Source organism: Podarcis gaigeae, assembly GCF_964106915.1.
Source record: "Podarcis gaigeae genome assembly, chromosome: 14".
NCBI classification, from domain to species: domain Eukaryota; kingdom Metazoa; phylum Chordata; class Lepidosauria; order Squamata; family Lacertidae; genus Podarcis; species Podarcis gaigeae.
In genome coordinates, this window is record NC_139690.1 from 45,592,957 (window position 1) to 45,607,919 (window position 14,963).

Below are 14,963 nucleotides of genomic sequence, written 5' to 3' on the forward strand. Positions count from 1 at the left end.
CGTATATGTATATACATATACATTGTTGTTGTTGTTGTTGTTTAGTCGTTTAGTCGTGTCCGACTCTCCGTGACCCCATGGACCAGAGCACGCCAGGCACTTCTGTCTTCCACTGCCTCCCACAGTTTGGTCAAACTCATGCTGGTAGCTTTGAGAACACTGTCCAACCATCTCGTCCCCTTCTCCTTGTGCCTTCAATCTTTCCCTACATCTACACATCTACACACACACAGGAAGCAACCATCAATATTCCACAACCCCACCCCACCCAGAAGCACAAAATGTCTAATTATATTTAACTTCTAAGTCATTTCAGTTTTTCAATGAAGGTACTGTTCCACAAACGGCGTTTGTGTCCTTGGAGGCCCATGACCATGTTCTATCAGTGCTGTGCATACGATAGGACCCTGCCAGGTTGAGGGGAGAGAAGTGGTTTCCTTGTGTCTCGGACACGGGTTTCCTGGTCCACTGGCCCAAAGAGGAGGGTCTGTGCAGATGGTTTGGTGCAGGGGCGCCAAAGAAGGATGTCAAAAAATCAGAGCGGTCAGTTAGAAGAAGGTGAGAACTTAAGAGGCGGCTTGCAGAACCTTGCTGCTGTTAAGAGACTAGGGATGGATGCCAAAACAGCAAACCTTTATTGTGTCTTGTCTGCGCCTTAGCAAGCGTCTCAACGCATTACTCATACAGGAACTGTCATATGTCTCCTTGGCCAGAACCTCCCATTGGTCCACCTGGCCGATGCAGGTGGCAGGCATCCAAGTCTTGCAGATAGCTCCCTTCCCTAGGCCAATAGGCCAAGCATCCCAAGCTCATAGATGCTTAGCACAGCATCAAAGCAAGCCAATTAGCTGATAACAAAGCAAGCAGGTAAACAAAGACAAGCTCATTCTTGCAGCAGAGAAGAGTTAGTCCAAGGGTTATGGTAGCTTGACTACCAAAAGAGTCAATTAGCAGCAATAAAATTATGATGGAAAGTGCAAGATAAGAACCCCGAATTGCCAATGACACTATCACTGAGATGCAGGCAGAAGGGGGAGCAGATCAGAGGGCAAGAAGCCTTGATTTTTTAAAAATACAGTGGTACCTCGGGTTAAGAACTTAATTCGTTCCGGAGGTCCGTTCTTAACCTGAAACTGTTCTTAGCCTGAAGCACCACTTTAGCTAATGGGGCCTCCTGCTGTCACTGCGCCGCCAGAGCACAATTTCTGTTCTCATCTTGAAGCAAAGTTCTTAACCCGAGGTAATATTTCTGGGTTAGCGGAGTTTGTAACCTGCAGCGTATGTAACCTGAAGGGTATGTAACCTGAGGTACAACTGTAAACAACAAGATTGCCCCTTTCTGTGGCTAATTTATACCTTGCTGTGTGGTTTTTCTTTTTGTAAATCTACTGAAGAACAAAACAAAACCACCAGATTTAAAGAGAACACGTTAAACCACAGATCTCAGCTTACATGGAAAAAGCAGAAGGGGTGTGTGCAAAAAAAACCCCACACCGTTTCGATGTCTCCTCTGATTTGAAATGTATCTGTATTCAGTCGCATTCTGAATGCTGGAGAGATCTAAGTGGGACATTTTGCAGTTTAACTAGTGCATGGGTAGGCAAGCTAAGGCCCGGGGGCCGGATCCGGCCCAATCGCCTTCTCAATCCGGCCCACAGACGGTCCCGGAATAGCATGTTTTTACATGGGTAGAATGTGTCCTTTAATTTAAAATGCATCTCTGGGTTATTTGTGGGGCCTGCCTGGTGTTTTTAACATGATTAGAATGTGTGTCCGGCCGCAGCCGCCACTGCCCAGAGCCCTTGTGATGGCCTGGGACTTGGGCTCGGACTCGGAACCAGAGGAGTCTCAGTCTGCACTGGATCCTTTGCCTCAGGCATCATCTGAACCAAGTCTGGGGCCTGATTCTGAAGAGTCCCAGTCTGCACAGGTTCCCCTGCAACAAGCACCAGCTGGGCCAAGTCAGGGGCCTGAGCCTGCCCTGGCTCCAGATGCAGGGATTACCTCGTTGCCTTCAGCTGGGCCATCACTTACAGCTGCTCCACTACCGGTTGGGTCAGGGGAGGCTGAGGCAGACCCTGGGTCTAGTAAGCCACCGATATCTCCCGAGCTGCAGAGACTCAGGTCTGAGAGAAGGAGATACCTGAGTACTCACAGGAGGAGTGTTTGCCTTTGGGCGAAACAGGGAGGTGAGTCGCTGGGGGATCAGGACCGGCCGCTACCCCAACAAAGATAAAAGGCTGTCAGACCTCGCCCCAGGTTGCGGGAGCAACATTGCTGTATGCCAGAGAATCCTGTACCTGTCTTTGCCTGGTTTCCTGCCTCGTGTCCTGCCTTGGCCCTGTCGGACTGACTCCTAGTGGAACCTTCAGATTCTGGACCGGTCCTGGACAGTGTTTCACGGGTTACCCCTGGGCCCAGCACAGCCCTGGCCGGGGGGAGGAGAATGAGGAAGGAGGTGGGGAGAAAGCGGCGGCAGTGGCGGCATCTGCAGCGGCAGGGAGGCAGGCATGGTGGAGTTGGACGGGCTGCTGCTGCAGTGCTCTTGCAGAAGGGAGTGGGCAACAGGGCGGCTCCTGCGGAGAAGGACATGGGGCGGCAGTGGGGGGTGTCACCACCCCTTGCAGCTGTGGTGGTGCCTTAGGCCAAGCCCTCAGGCCAAGCCCAACAGATGGACATAACCTCTCCCCTGGCGCCAGGGATGTCAGCTCCACTGGCCATGCAGATGCTCCTTTCCCACCCACGGAACCCACAGCCCACCATGGTGCAGGCTTCCCTGCCTCCAGGCCGCCCTAAATTTGGGGGCGCTGGGAGGATCTTTGCACCCCGCCGCCACATATGCTAAAGACGGCCCTGAGTGGAAACCTGCCTTCAAATGCGAAATGAATCCAATGTCCTTCCCGTCCCAAAGGCTGGACCACTCCAGTGTAAACTGGGCACCACACACTGAGAAATAGGGCTTAGAATCCCCCTTGCATGCTCTTCTTTTTGCCCCCCCTTTTTAAAGAAAATTGAATACCTGGGGTTTTGGTGGTTAGTGCTGGACCCCCTGGAATGTGCTCACCCCAATTCCCCCCCCGCCCCACTGTTTGCTTTCAGCCCATATTGTTCCCCCACTCCCCAAACCCCACAACAGGCAACAAACCCAATCAAAGCCAACTTTTCCTTATCAGCAGGGGGCCCGCAGCTCTGAATGCCATTTTGCTGAATCATAAGAGCACCTGAAGCTTTGTTATTGCAGTAAATGACTCATTGGCTCACCGCCAGGAGGGGGAGGAAAAAGGGAAACACAACAAAGGACTGGCCTCGGTTAGTGCAACATCAATAGGCATGATGGTACTCAGATTATTGGTGGGTGCCTTAAGGAAACCCACAAGAACTCTCTGACTCCCCATAAAAAGGTAAAGGAACCCCTGGCCACTAGGTCCAGTCGTGACCGACTCTGGGGTTGCGGCGTTCATCTCGCTTTATTGGCCGATGGAGCCAACCTCTGGGTCATGTGGCCAGCATGTGGCAAACCAGAGCAGCGCACGGAAACACCGCTTAACTTCCCGCCGGAGCGGTACCTATTTATCTACTTGCACTTTGACGTGCTTTCAAACTGCTAGGTTGGCAGGAGCAGGGACCGAGCAACAGGAGCTCACTCCATCGTGGGGATTCGAACCGCCAACCTTCTAATCAGCAAGTCCTAGGCTCTGTGGTTTGACCCACAGCGCCACCCGCGTCCCTCTGACTCCCCATACATTTAGCCAAATCATATCCCTACTCACAACCTTTGGGAAACAGGAAATGAGGGTTCCCATAGGTGAAGGGGATAAGCATGGAGCCAGAAATTTGAGGGGAGGGAGCTGAGCTCTAAGTCATGTTAGCATACCCCTGATCCTCACCCTACTCTGAGAAGAACATATCAGAGACACCTGAAAAGCAGCAGGGAACCTTCCAGATGGATGCTCATTCGGCAACCAGCGCTCCCTTCACCCGTGCAAGATTTACACAGTGTTTGCACAACGCCGTTGGCATGAAAACGCCCTCCTGTATTTCCCTTCCTTCTGTTATACTGGATTTAACCCTTTCCCCCAGGGTGAACCTGATAGGTAGGCCTGGCACCAGCAAGTCAGCCAGGTCAAGGGTCTGGGGGAGGGGCACGGGAGCCCCTTCACCAGCCCGACTCATTTGTGGCGCCCTTCATCCTCCCACTGGGTCTCTGGATGCAAGTAGAGCACTTGAGAGCACTGCTACCCATCTATAGTTGAAGTATGTCTGGGGCCCCGATGGAGGGCACAGAGCAATGCTGCCCCTAGTGGTGGCAGCAGCAGAAACAAGTGGCGCTCATGGCCGCTGTGATCAGACCAAGTCCTGACCTGGCCGGAGGGTGCATGTGTGTGAGTCCCACTGTTGGCATCATGCCAAGCTCCCAAAGGCTGGCGCAGGCCTTGCCAACGAGCTTACCAAAAGAACCCCACCCAGTTGCCAACGCCTCGTTTGCAGTATCTGAGCAACAGGAACGCAGCACTGAGCCCCTGCCTGGAGGCCCAGAACAAAGACAAAGACACATAATAAGGCAACCGTGCCTCTGAGGGCAAAAAAACCCCCGGGTGCAAATAAAGAGAGCAATTACCCAGGTGAGGACAAGAAAGCAAAGTAACAGCTGTTTGGATCTGCTGTGGCTCAAATAGACTTTCCCAGAGGAGGCAACGAGAAACAAAGCAACTCCCAAACCATGGGAAGCACTGCGTTGCACCCAAAGATTTTCCAGTAGGCAAAGCAGGGAACAGGAGGTGAAAAGGAGGTGATGCTCTCAAGAAAGGAGGCCATGTGGAGAGGATGAGAAAGAGGAAGAAAACTGACCTTGGAGAAGCTGACTGTCAAATGGTCCCATTCCGAAAATCTGCAAGGTGCAGGTTTTACAACTGAGATGCTCAAGAAGCAGCTCAGTCATGTAACAGAAGAGGAACTAATTAAAGTGATCTCTCTGATCCCCCCCCCCCTCTCTCTCTCTCTGCACAACCCAGAAGTGGGGAGTTTGGTGCTGGCCATCACAATACTGGGGAAATCCCGGAAAGGGGACAAAATAGGAAATCCCCTTTTATTCTGGCACCACCGGTCAAGAGCAGGAAGCATCGTCCTGCCTGCTGCACACATTAAATATGCCACCTGTTGCACAACTTTGAAGGCAGCCCCATTTAGTTTCCTAATCTGCCTCGCTGCAAAAGAAATAAACAAACCCACAGTCCTTCTTGCAAGGAGACCTTGCAAAGCCAGAAACTTACCGGACGCTTGGAGAGCCCTCTGCTCCGCTCTCCCCCCTTGAATGTCAAGACAGCACACAAAACCTCAGCCTCAGTCCCACCCCAGGAACAAAAAGAGACCACCACATGAGACCTTCTGTTCACCGTCCATGCAACATGCAGCTCATGAGAGCAGAAGTGAAAGTAGGCAGGAGGGTGCTTTATTTTCACTTTCGGTCCTATTTTGTTGCTTGTGATCCAAATTTATCTTGCCATGCTGTGTTCAGGAAGCCTGCGGTACACTCCCACATTAACTCCAACAGGATGACTAATTATTATTGCTGCATACCACCCCTACCTCCAAGTGATGTAATAATAATAATAATAATAATAATAATAATTCTTATTCTTTATGTACCACCCATCTGACTGGTTTTCCCCAGTCACTCTGGGGAGCTTCCAGCAAACTAAAACACATAATACATCAAACATTAAAAACTTCCTTAAACAGGGCTGCCTTCAGATGTCTTCTAAAAGTCAGAAAGTTCTTTATCTCCTTCTGATGGGAGGGCGTTCTACAAAGCGGGTGCCACTACCGAGAAGCCCCTCTGCCTGGTTCCTTGTAACCTCACTTCTCGCAGGGAGGGAACCGCCAGAAGGCCCTCGGAGCTGGACCTCAGTGTCCGGGCTGAACGATGGGGGTGGAGACGCTCCTTCAGGTATACTGGGCCGAGGTTGTTTAGAGATTTAAAGGTCAGCACCAACACTTTGAATTGTACTCAGAAACGTACTGGGAGCCAATGTAGGTCTTTCAGGATTGGTGTTATATGGTCCCGGTGGCAGCTCCCAATCACTAGTCTGACTGCTGCATTCTGGATTAGTTGTAGTTTCCGAGTCAAAGGTAGCCCCACATAGAGTGCATTGCAGTAGTCAAAGCAGGGGATAACCAGAGCATGCACCACTCTGGCAAGACAGTGCACAGGCAGGTAGGGTCTCAGCCTGCATACCAGATGGAGCTGGTAGACAGCCACCTTGGAAGCAGAATTAACCTGCACCTCCATGGACACCTGTGAGTCCAAAATGACTCCAAGTTTGTGCACTTGTTCCTTTAGGGGCACAGTTACCTCATTCAGGACCAGGGAATCTTCCACACCTGCCCGCCAGGGTTCGCATTTCCATTTGGGAATGAGGCACAGCGGAGCCTGTGATGTCTTTAGGATATTTGGCTTATTTACACATCTATTTGCAACCTGAGCCTACGATGGAGGGTTTTCATAGCATTCTGAACACCGCAATACGGTTTTGTTTCTCCCAAAGCCACAGGCTTTGAATCAAAGCAGAAATCAAACATTGCCTCTGAGTCTCTGCTCAACTCTCTCTCCAGCTTGCTGCTTCACTTCTAAGTCACATTAACCCCTCTAAAACTCCCTATTCTAAACTCTGGCTTTATTTCTTGAGGAGGGGGGCCCTACCCATTTGCATTCTTGCACCATGCCCCTTAGTCCTCCTTAATGGCCCATAATTTCTATGGGACCCTTTATGTAAGTGGCCTCCATGACTCTTTCTGTCAGCCCATATGGGACCAGCACGAGTGGCCGGGCCTGATGAACTTTTAATTCCCTACCCCTACGGTTATGATTCGTGGGTTCCCACTTAATTTTATTTTGATTTTAAATGTGAATCAAATTGTATTTTAAACTAATTGTTTGATTTTGTGTTGTGTATAAATAAAAATTATTATTATTATTATTATTATTATTATTATTATTATTATCACTCTGCCAATCACCCTCAGGCTATCCTGGCTAGTACAAGAATGAGAAGCTATGAATAATTTCTAACACTACCTGGTTCTAGAGATGAGGTGGATCTGGTATCCAGCTTAACACCCAACTCAGAATGTTATTTTTGTGGTTTGTTGCAAGTGGCGCCCGCCCTGTGGAACACCCTCCCTTCAGATGTGAAGGAAATAAGCAGTTACCTTATCTTTAAAAGACATCTGAAGGCAGCCCTGTTTAGGGAAGTTTTTAATATTTAATTATGTATTGTTTTTAACACTCGATTGGGAGCTGGGGAAACTTGGCCAGATGGGCGGGGTATAAATAATAAATTGTTATTTTTATTATTATTACTGGTATTCAGAAGCATTGCTGCCTGCAGCTGTGGAGCTGAAGCATAGCCATCATGACTAGTGGCCACCAATAGCCCTCTCCTCCATGAATCTTATTCTCCAGGCTCTGGCCATTGCGGTCCTAATGTCCCCACTGTGGAAGGACGTGTGGATCCAGAATTGGCCTCCATGGTCCTTAAAACCGTGTTTATGGAAGACAATCTTTCTCGGCTATGAGGGATCGCCAAAGAAGAAGAAGGTGGTCTAGGACATGGGTGGGCAAACTAAGGCCTGGGGGCCAGATCCGGCCCAATCGCCTTCTCAATCCAGCCTGCAGCATGTCTTTACATGAGTAGAATGTGTGCTTTTATTTAAATGCATCTCTGGGTTATTTGTGGGGCATAGGAATTTGTTAATTCCCCCCAATATAGTCCAGCCCCCCACAAGGTCCGAGGGACAGTGGACCGGCCCCCTGCTGAAAAGGTTTGCTGACCCCTGGTCTAGGAGCTTCCTCTGGGAGTTATAGCTCAGCTGCCTCAGGCACAACATCTTCTCATCTTCTGCAGCCAGCTCTGAGCCCTGACCCAGACGTGGTTTCATATCTGATGCCCCTGAAGCACCCAACTCTGTGCCCAGATCACTGCTGGCTAAAGGGGTCATGCCTGCAAGGGATGGGGAAGTGATCTGATTCAGTTTGGATCAGAAGGCAAACTGCCCCTAATCTTCACTTTCTGAAACAATACAGGAACCAAAACACAGCCCAACCCCCGGCATCCGGACTTCTCCAAATGCCGCAGTGCCAAACAAGCTCAAAGGAAATGCACGTGATGCTCAGGTAAAATGCGTACAAAACACATCTATTTGTGAAAAGCGAGAGAAGATTGCTTTGCAAAAATGTGGACGGTGCAGGCGAAATCTGAACGCAGACTTGCGTGGATCAGGAAGGATCCGTTGATGAATTTTCAAGAGAACTTTAAAAATCAGTAAATCGTAACCTAACGCGGAAATGGAGAGAACTGAATTTAGGATTGGGAAAAGGCGAAACTGAGGGAAATTGATAGATTCAGTCTCCCCTATTGCCTTCTGCATCTGCTCTCCAGGTGCTAAACATTGATGTGCAACCTCAAAGTCCCTGCTCTCTCTTCTTAGGGTCATAAAACCCTTAAGGGTTCTCTATTTTGACTCATTGCAATGAGGGACTCACAATGAAATAATCCTGGGCAGATGGCCATCTGACCTTTGTTTAAAAACCTTCAATGGAGGACAGTCTACCACCTTCCTAAGGAATCCACATTCCACTGTCAAATGGCTTTTATCACCAGGAACTTCTTCCTAATGTTCCCCCCCCCCCCCCGCAATCCCTTTTCTTGTCATTTGAATCCATTGGTGCAGACATGCCAACAATCCTACTGTTCAGGATTGGAAAGCTCTGAAGCGCATAGCCCACTATTTGAAGGGGACTTTGCACTACAGACTGAGGTTCACAAGTCAGAAGATGTTGTCTTGAAATCTTTGCAGATGCTAGTTTTGGAAGTGACACCACGGATGGTACCAGCACTTCTGGAATGTGCTACATGTACAACCACTGTCTGTTTGACTGGCTGTGCAAAAAGCAGACGACAGTAAGCCTAAGTTCCTGTGAAGCAGAACTCAATGCCCTGTCATTTTCACTCATGGATTGTGAATGGTTGATGCAACTGTTTCAGGACATCAGAGTTTCTGTGAAATGTCCTATACAGGTGTATCAAGACAATAGATCCTGTTTGGCTTTGCTGAACTCAGAGAGTTGCAAGCAAAGAACCAAATACTTGCAGATTAAGTTACATTGTGCAAGAGAGTATTCAGAAAGGACTCATTCAAGTGTCCTACATGCCAGGAAATGCAATTCCTGCAGAGTCCTAGCCTCTGGAGCAGCGGAAAACAAGCTTGCTCCATCATCCATGTGACATCCTGCTAAGTATTTGGTCATTTTCCTTTACTGGACTGGGTAGCCCTTAAAATGAAAGGCTCCTTTGCCCAGAAATGCCTTTGGAATAGAGGACTGTCCATTGATAAATAAGACACACAGTGCATCCCATCACTCGCAGAACTGAGAACGGATGGACGGCAGAATTTCTGCACTGAAAATGTCGAGCAAGTGTATGATAAAGGAAGAAAAAGCAAACTTACTACTCATGCTTCTAGCTGATACAGCGCCATGTTGGCTCAATTGCATGGCCGATTTTTCCACCATGGTCAACGAAATCTTCCTTGCTAGATCCTCTCTGTCCCTTTCGTGGAGCAACGTCTGGTAGTATTCCTTGGATATGACTCCTCCTTCCAACATGAGGTCTAAAAGTGCCTGAATCTGGATGGGTGACGCATCACAGACGATTCCTCTGACCCCTGGCAAGATCTTCCCGAAGAGATCCATGCCGGGGACGTCAACGGTGCGAAGAGGATTTGAGACCGACTCTGGATTGTTGAGACTTATTGTGTATGCATGTAAAAGAAAACACGCAAAAAGTTGAAGTGAAAAAGAGAGCTGTAGCGACAGTTTCTCAGGACTCTGGCAAGTGCATTTCCTCATTTAATTGAAGTTATGAATGTGACTACCAACTAAATCTAACCACAATGTTTTGATTTAATGCTAGCGCAGCAAGAAATATCTTCAAACCATGTGTGGCACCAATGAAGAAGAATTCAGGGTCCATCTGGTTCTCCATCCCAGTCTCACAGTGACCAAGCAGATGCTCATGAGAAGACCACAGACCATGGAGGAAAGCTGTTGCAAACGAAACTGCCAATATCTATGGTGTGCTGAGACCACATTTAGGCCACATTCAGAGTCATAGTAACCCCCCAAAGAATTACGGGAGCCATAGTTTCTTAAGGGTGCTGAGAGTCGTAGGGAGGCCCCCTATCCAAGCTACAATTCCATGCATCCCCTGGGAAGAGGGATTGATTCCTAAGCCACTCTGGGAAGGGAACAGGGGTCTCTCCAAACAACTCAGGACTCCCTTAATGGACTACACTTCCAGGATTCTTTGGGGGAAGAAGCCATGTGTCACGGTCCGGTTCATGGGCAACCGAAGTCCCGGATGAGGACATCGGGACCGGGGGCAAGATGGCGGGGTGGGAGCAGGAACGGGGGTCCAGAAGCCAGGAGTCCAGAAGCCAGTGGTCCAAGGGTCAGGAAGCAAGGAGTCACGAAGTCAAGGGTCCAAGGGTCAGGAAGCAAGGAATTACAAAGTCAAGGGTCAACGGATCAAGAAGAAGGAGTCATGAAGTCAAGGGTCCGAGGATCAAGAAGCAAGGGGTCAAGGAGCCAAATGCAGCAAGGCAGGAAATGTGTTGCTGTGGCAAAGAGCCAAAGGGAAATGCTGACCTTATATCCCTTCCTGGCTCTTGCCACCAGGTGCTGTGAGTTACCAGTCGGCCTCACCTGTGAAGCTGCGCCTTGCGGGTGTTCCACAGGGCAGTCACCACTACTGAGAAGGCCCTCTGCCTGATTCCCTGTAACCTCACTTCTCACAGTGAGGGAACCACCAGAAGGCCCTCGGCGCAGGACCTCAGTGTCCGGGTTGAATGATGGGGGTGGAGACACACCTTCGGGTCTACAGAGCCTACTGACCTTTAGGGCTTTAAAGGTCAGCAGCAACACTTTGAATTCTGCTCGAAAACTTCTGCCTATGCTCTGGTACCCTCTAGGATAGATTACTGCAATGTGTTGTACATTGGGCTGTCTGTGAAGGTGGTTCGGAAGCTTCACTGGTGCAGAATTCGGTAGCCAGCTTCCTCACGGGGCAAGAAGGTTTGAGCATATTGCACCGATCCTGGCCCGACTGGCGGGGTATAAAAAATGAAATTATTATTAATATTATCATCATCATCATTGAATAGGATGTCCCTATTTTTATCGGATAAATGTTGGAGGGTATGCATACAACGGCTATGTTTTGGTTCTCATACTGTTTCAGGAGATGCAAGTTTAATAGGTTCAGCTTCCAATGCAAAATGAATGGACTCCCTCCTCCTTCCTTGCTCAGAGACGACTTTGACATGGTTAACTTCTTAAGCTTTCTGAAACTGGGAGGTTGCCAGATGTAACTGCCAAAAAGATTTCCTTTCGCCTACAGTATATTGCCTTCTGTTAGACAGTGGGCCTGAGTTCTCAGAAGTCACGTGATTTTTCCGCTCTGTTTTCTACAAAATGCTTCTCTCCCAGATCAACAGGTTAACGCTGGCACGGCAACCGCTTGGATAAACATAGAAGACAAGTTTCGGCTTCAGAGGTCAGCGATTAAAATATGTCAAGAACAAGAAGCCCTGTGGGTAGCTCAGTCAGTAATGCACAAGATTTATAATCTAAGAGTTGTGTGTTCAAGCAAAAGATTAAGCAAAACATTCCTGCATTGCAGAGGGTTAGACTAGATGATTCTCATGGTTCCTTTCAACTCTACAATTCTATGACTGTAAGCGAATGGATCTTGCAAATAATCAGAAAGCAAAAAGACCTTTTAAAAACCGAAACAACCTAGTGGGCGGAGGCAGCTCAGCTATTATTCCGCCCTTCCCTTAAAGAACAGTGAAGTTATTTTTGTGAAATGTGGGTTTGTATGCATGTGGCCCTTATCCTACACTTGAGTAACTAACAACCAGATTCTCTGCACAGGGAGACTCATTGGAAAATTGCTGCACTCTGTCCAGCATAGCAGTGAGCCTGATTCAGGAGCAAGCCTGGCTTTCTGAAATTAAATCATCAAGGGCAATGGCTAGTTTTGGACTAGTTTGACTTCTGCTGTGTTTTATTACCTATTTGTTCAGACCTTCCAAGTGTCCCTATTTTCCCAGGACAATCCCAGATTTACAGAAGCTGTCCTGGTTTCTGATTTGATCCTGGAATATCCTGCTTTTTCCAGCATACCTGAAGGAGCGTCTCCACCCCCATCGTTCAGCCCGGACACTGAGGTCCAGCTCCGAGGGCCTTCTGGCAATTCCCTCACTGCGAGAAGTGAGGTTACATGGAACCAGGAAGAAAGCTAGCAGAAAGCTTACATAGTAGGGTTGCCATATTTCAAAAAGTGAAAATCCAGACACAAAGGTGGTTGAGCTTTTTTTTTTTTTTGCAAAATCTTTGAAGAAAATTCACCAAATTCTACACTTCTGGGGTTTTCCCGGACGTTACACTGTTTCCGACGGCTGGATCCCGGCTATGTCCAGGAAATTCTGGATGTTGGGGAACCCTATTATATGGACGCAGGCGGCGCTGTGGTCTAAACCACTGAGCCTCTAGGGCTTGATGATCAGAAAGTTGGCGGTTTGAATCCCCAAAACTGGGTGAGCTCCCGTTGCTCTGTCCCAGCTCCTGCCAACCTAGCAGTTCGAAAGCACACCAGCACAAGTAGATAAATAGGTACCACTGCTGTGGGAAGGTAAACGGTGTTTCTGTGCACTCTGGTTTCCGTCACAGTGTCCCGTTGCTCTAGAAGCGGTTTAGTCCTGCTGGCCACATGAGCCGGAAAGCTGTCTGTGGACAAACGCCGGTCCCCTCGGCCTGAAAGCGAGATGAATGCTGCAACCCCATAGTCACCTTTGACTGGACTTAACCCTCCAGGGGTCCTTTACCTTTTAACCTTATATGGTGGTTGGACTATGCCCTGCAGATTTACCCATCCCTAACCTTAGGAGCAGAATATCTGATTTCAAGCTCTGGCAAATGTTAAGTTAAGCTCTCTCCCTCCCACACCTTCTCTCTCTCTTTGAACTTAAGAGACTTTTGGTGCACAACACTACCACAGACTCTCCCAGGTCAGGAGTGCAGGAAGGGGGTGTGGTGTATGCGGTCCTCCCCGGGTATCAACACTGATAGGGGTGACAAAATGGCAGGCAGCACTCACCGCGGGGCCTTCAGCGCACCTGAGCCTCGCGTCTCTCCTGGGAAAGACATGGTGGCTTGGGCGCATGCAGGCTCCGCGCTGCCCAAACTGTCCGCCCACTGCCTCCCCCCCCCCAGCTGTAGGGCGGCTGAGTGGGAGGAGGCAGGCAGACTCCAGAAGCCCCACGGTGTGCCCCACCCCTATACAATACAATAATCTTTATTGTCATTGTCCCATACTGAACAACGAAATTGGAAAAATCTACATCAGACATTTAAAAACCAACAAGCCTGCTATCCCAACTATCCCAGCCTGGTTAGCCCCCTAAAAACTCTGATACCCCATAATTAAATACAATATACTCCCACAGAGACTACCTTACACTGAGTTTAAAACCAAAATCGCATTTGGATAAAAACTGTTTCTCAGGAGGCTAGTCCTGGTCTTTGTAACCCTGTACCTTCTTCCAGAAGGCAGAAGTTGAAAGAGATCATTTCCGGGGTGCGCGCTATCCTGCGCTATCTCTACAGCTTTCTTATGACACCTGGAAGCATGGATTTGATCCAGAATGGGAAGAGTGCACCCAGCTATTCTCTCCGCAATCTTTACAACCCTGGACAGCATTGTTTTTCCCATGACCGTGCAGCTCCCAAACCACACACACAGACCATAAGTTAATACACTCTCCACAGTACAATGGTAAAATGCCATCAACAGGTCCTTTGAGAGATTGTTTTTCCGGAGGATCCTCAGAAAATATAACCTCTGCTGTGCTCTCTTCATCAGGTCTTTACTGTTTTCTCCCCAGGTTAGGTCATCGCTCAACTCCATTCCCAGAAATCGAAACACCAAGACCTGTTCTGAGACCCCACCCTCACCCCACCCTTATGGGCAGATCGCTCTGTCCCTGGGCGCATCGCCCCAGGCGCCTGAGAGGCTTCATCTGCCGCTGTCCCAGGTTATTTATTTGTTGAGCATTCATCCTGATTTATGGGCAGATGGGCAGCGAGCCCATGCATGTAGGAGAAGGAGAACTCTGGTCCTTAATCTCCGCTACCTTGTCAGATATCTTCAGGAGAAGAAAAGGCTCAGGAGTAAATCCTTTTTTTAAAAAAAGCATTTTTATTAGTTTTTTAACATATTAATTAACATTCATACAACAGAACTTCTCATCTTATACAATATTTTTGGGACTTCCATCAACACCTCTGATTGTTTTCCGTTCTTATCACTTACAATGCATTTCTTAATTTCATATTACCTTTAATTATCATTAATTAATAATTCTCCTCATTGTCTTTTTTCCAATATTTCAAATAATTCACCTTACAAAACTACTTGCAAATCTACTAGCGTAATCTGTTCATCACAATTACATTTCAAATAGTCCGTAAATTTACTCCAGTCTTCTGAGAATCTCTAGTCCTGCAGGTTTCGAATCCTTCCTGTTAGTTTATCTAATTCTGCATTGTCCATCAGTTTCCTTCTCCATTTGGCTCAGGAGTAAATCCTACACAGATAAAGAGTGGAGTCCTTAAGACAGTTGGGTGGCACCTTGCCTGCCTCCTTCCAGCAACTCCTAAAGCCATGCTGGGGCCAAACATCTTTGTTCTGCTTTCCTTTGCACCCCCTCAGTGAGGGTGACAGGATGGGGGTGTCTTGCTATCTGGGCAGGCTTGTGCCCCGGGGAGATGATAATAATAATAATAATAATAATAATAATAATAATAATAATAATTTTTTATTTATACCCCGCCCTCCCCAGCC

General features: G+C 48.3%; 2 protein-coding genes across 5 annotated transcripts in view; one reads left to right on the forward strand and one right to left on the reverse strand.

Annotated features, from left to right (window-relative positions):
- The window catches only part of CIITA (class II major histocompatibility complex transactivator), a 52,796-nt gene extending 42,893 nt beyond the window's left edge, over positions 1-9,903 (reverse strand). Inside the window, exon 1 of one of the 4 annotated variants that reach the window (XM_083711328.1) lies at positions 9,508-9,903. In XM_083711328.1, coding sequence (XP_083567454.1) covers positions 9,508-9,751 — 244 coding nt within the window. In that variant the 5' untranslated portion in view covers positions 9,752-9,903. Of the gene's footprint in view, positions 1-4,848; positions 4,993-5,270; positions 5,526-9,507 lie in introns of those variants that run through there. The other 3 variants (XM_083711331.1, XM_083711330.1, XM_083711329.1) reach the window with 3 other exon arrangements.
- The window catches only part of LOC310831093 (myosin-11), a 1,553,087-nt gene that overhangs the window by 428,690 nt on the left and 1,109,434 nt on the right, over positions 1-14,963 (forward strand). The window lies entirely within an intron of this gene.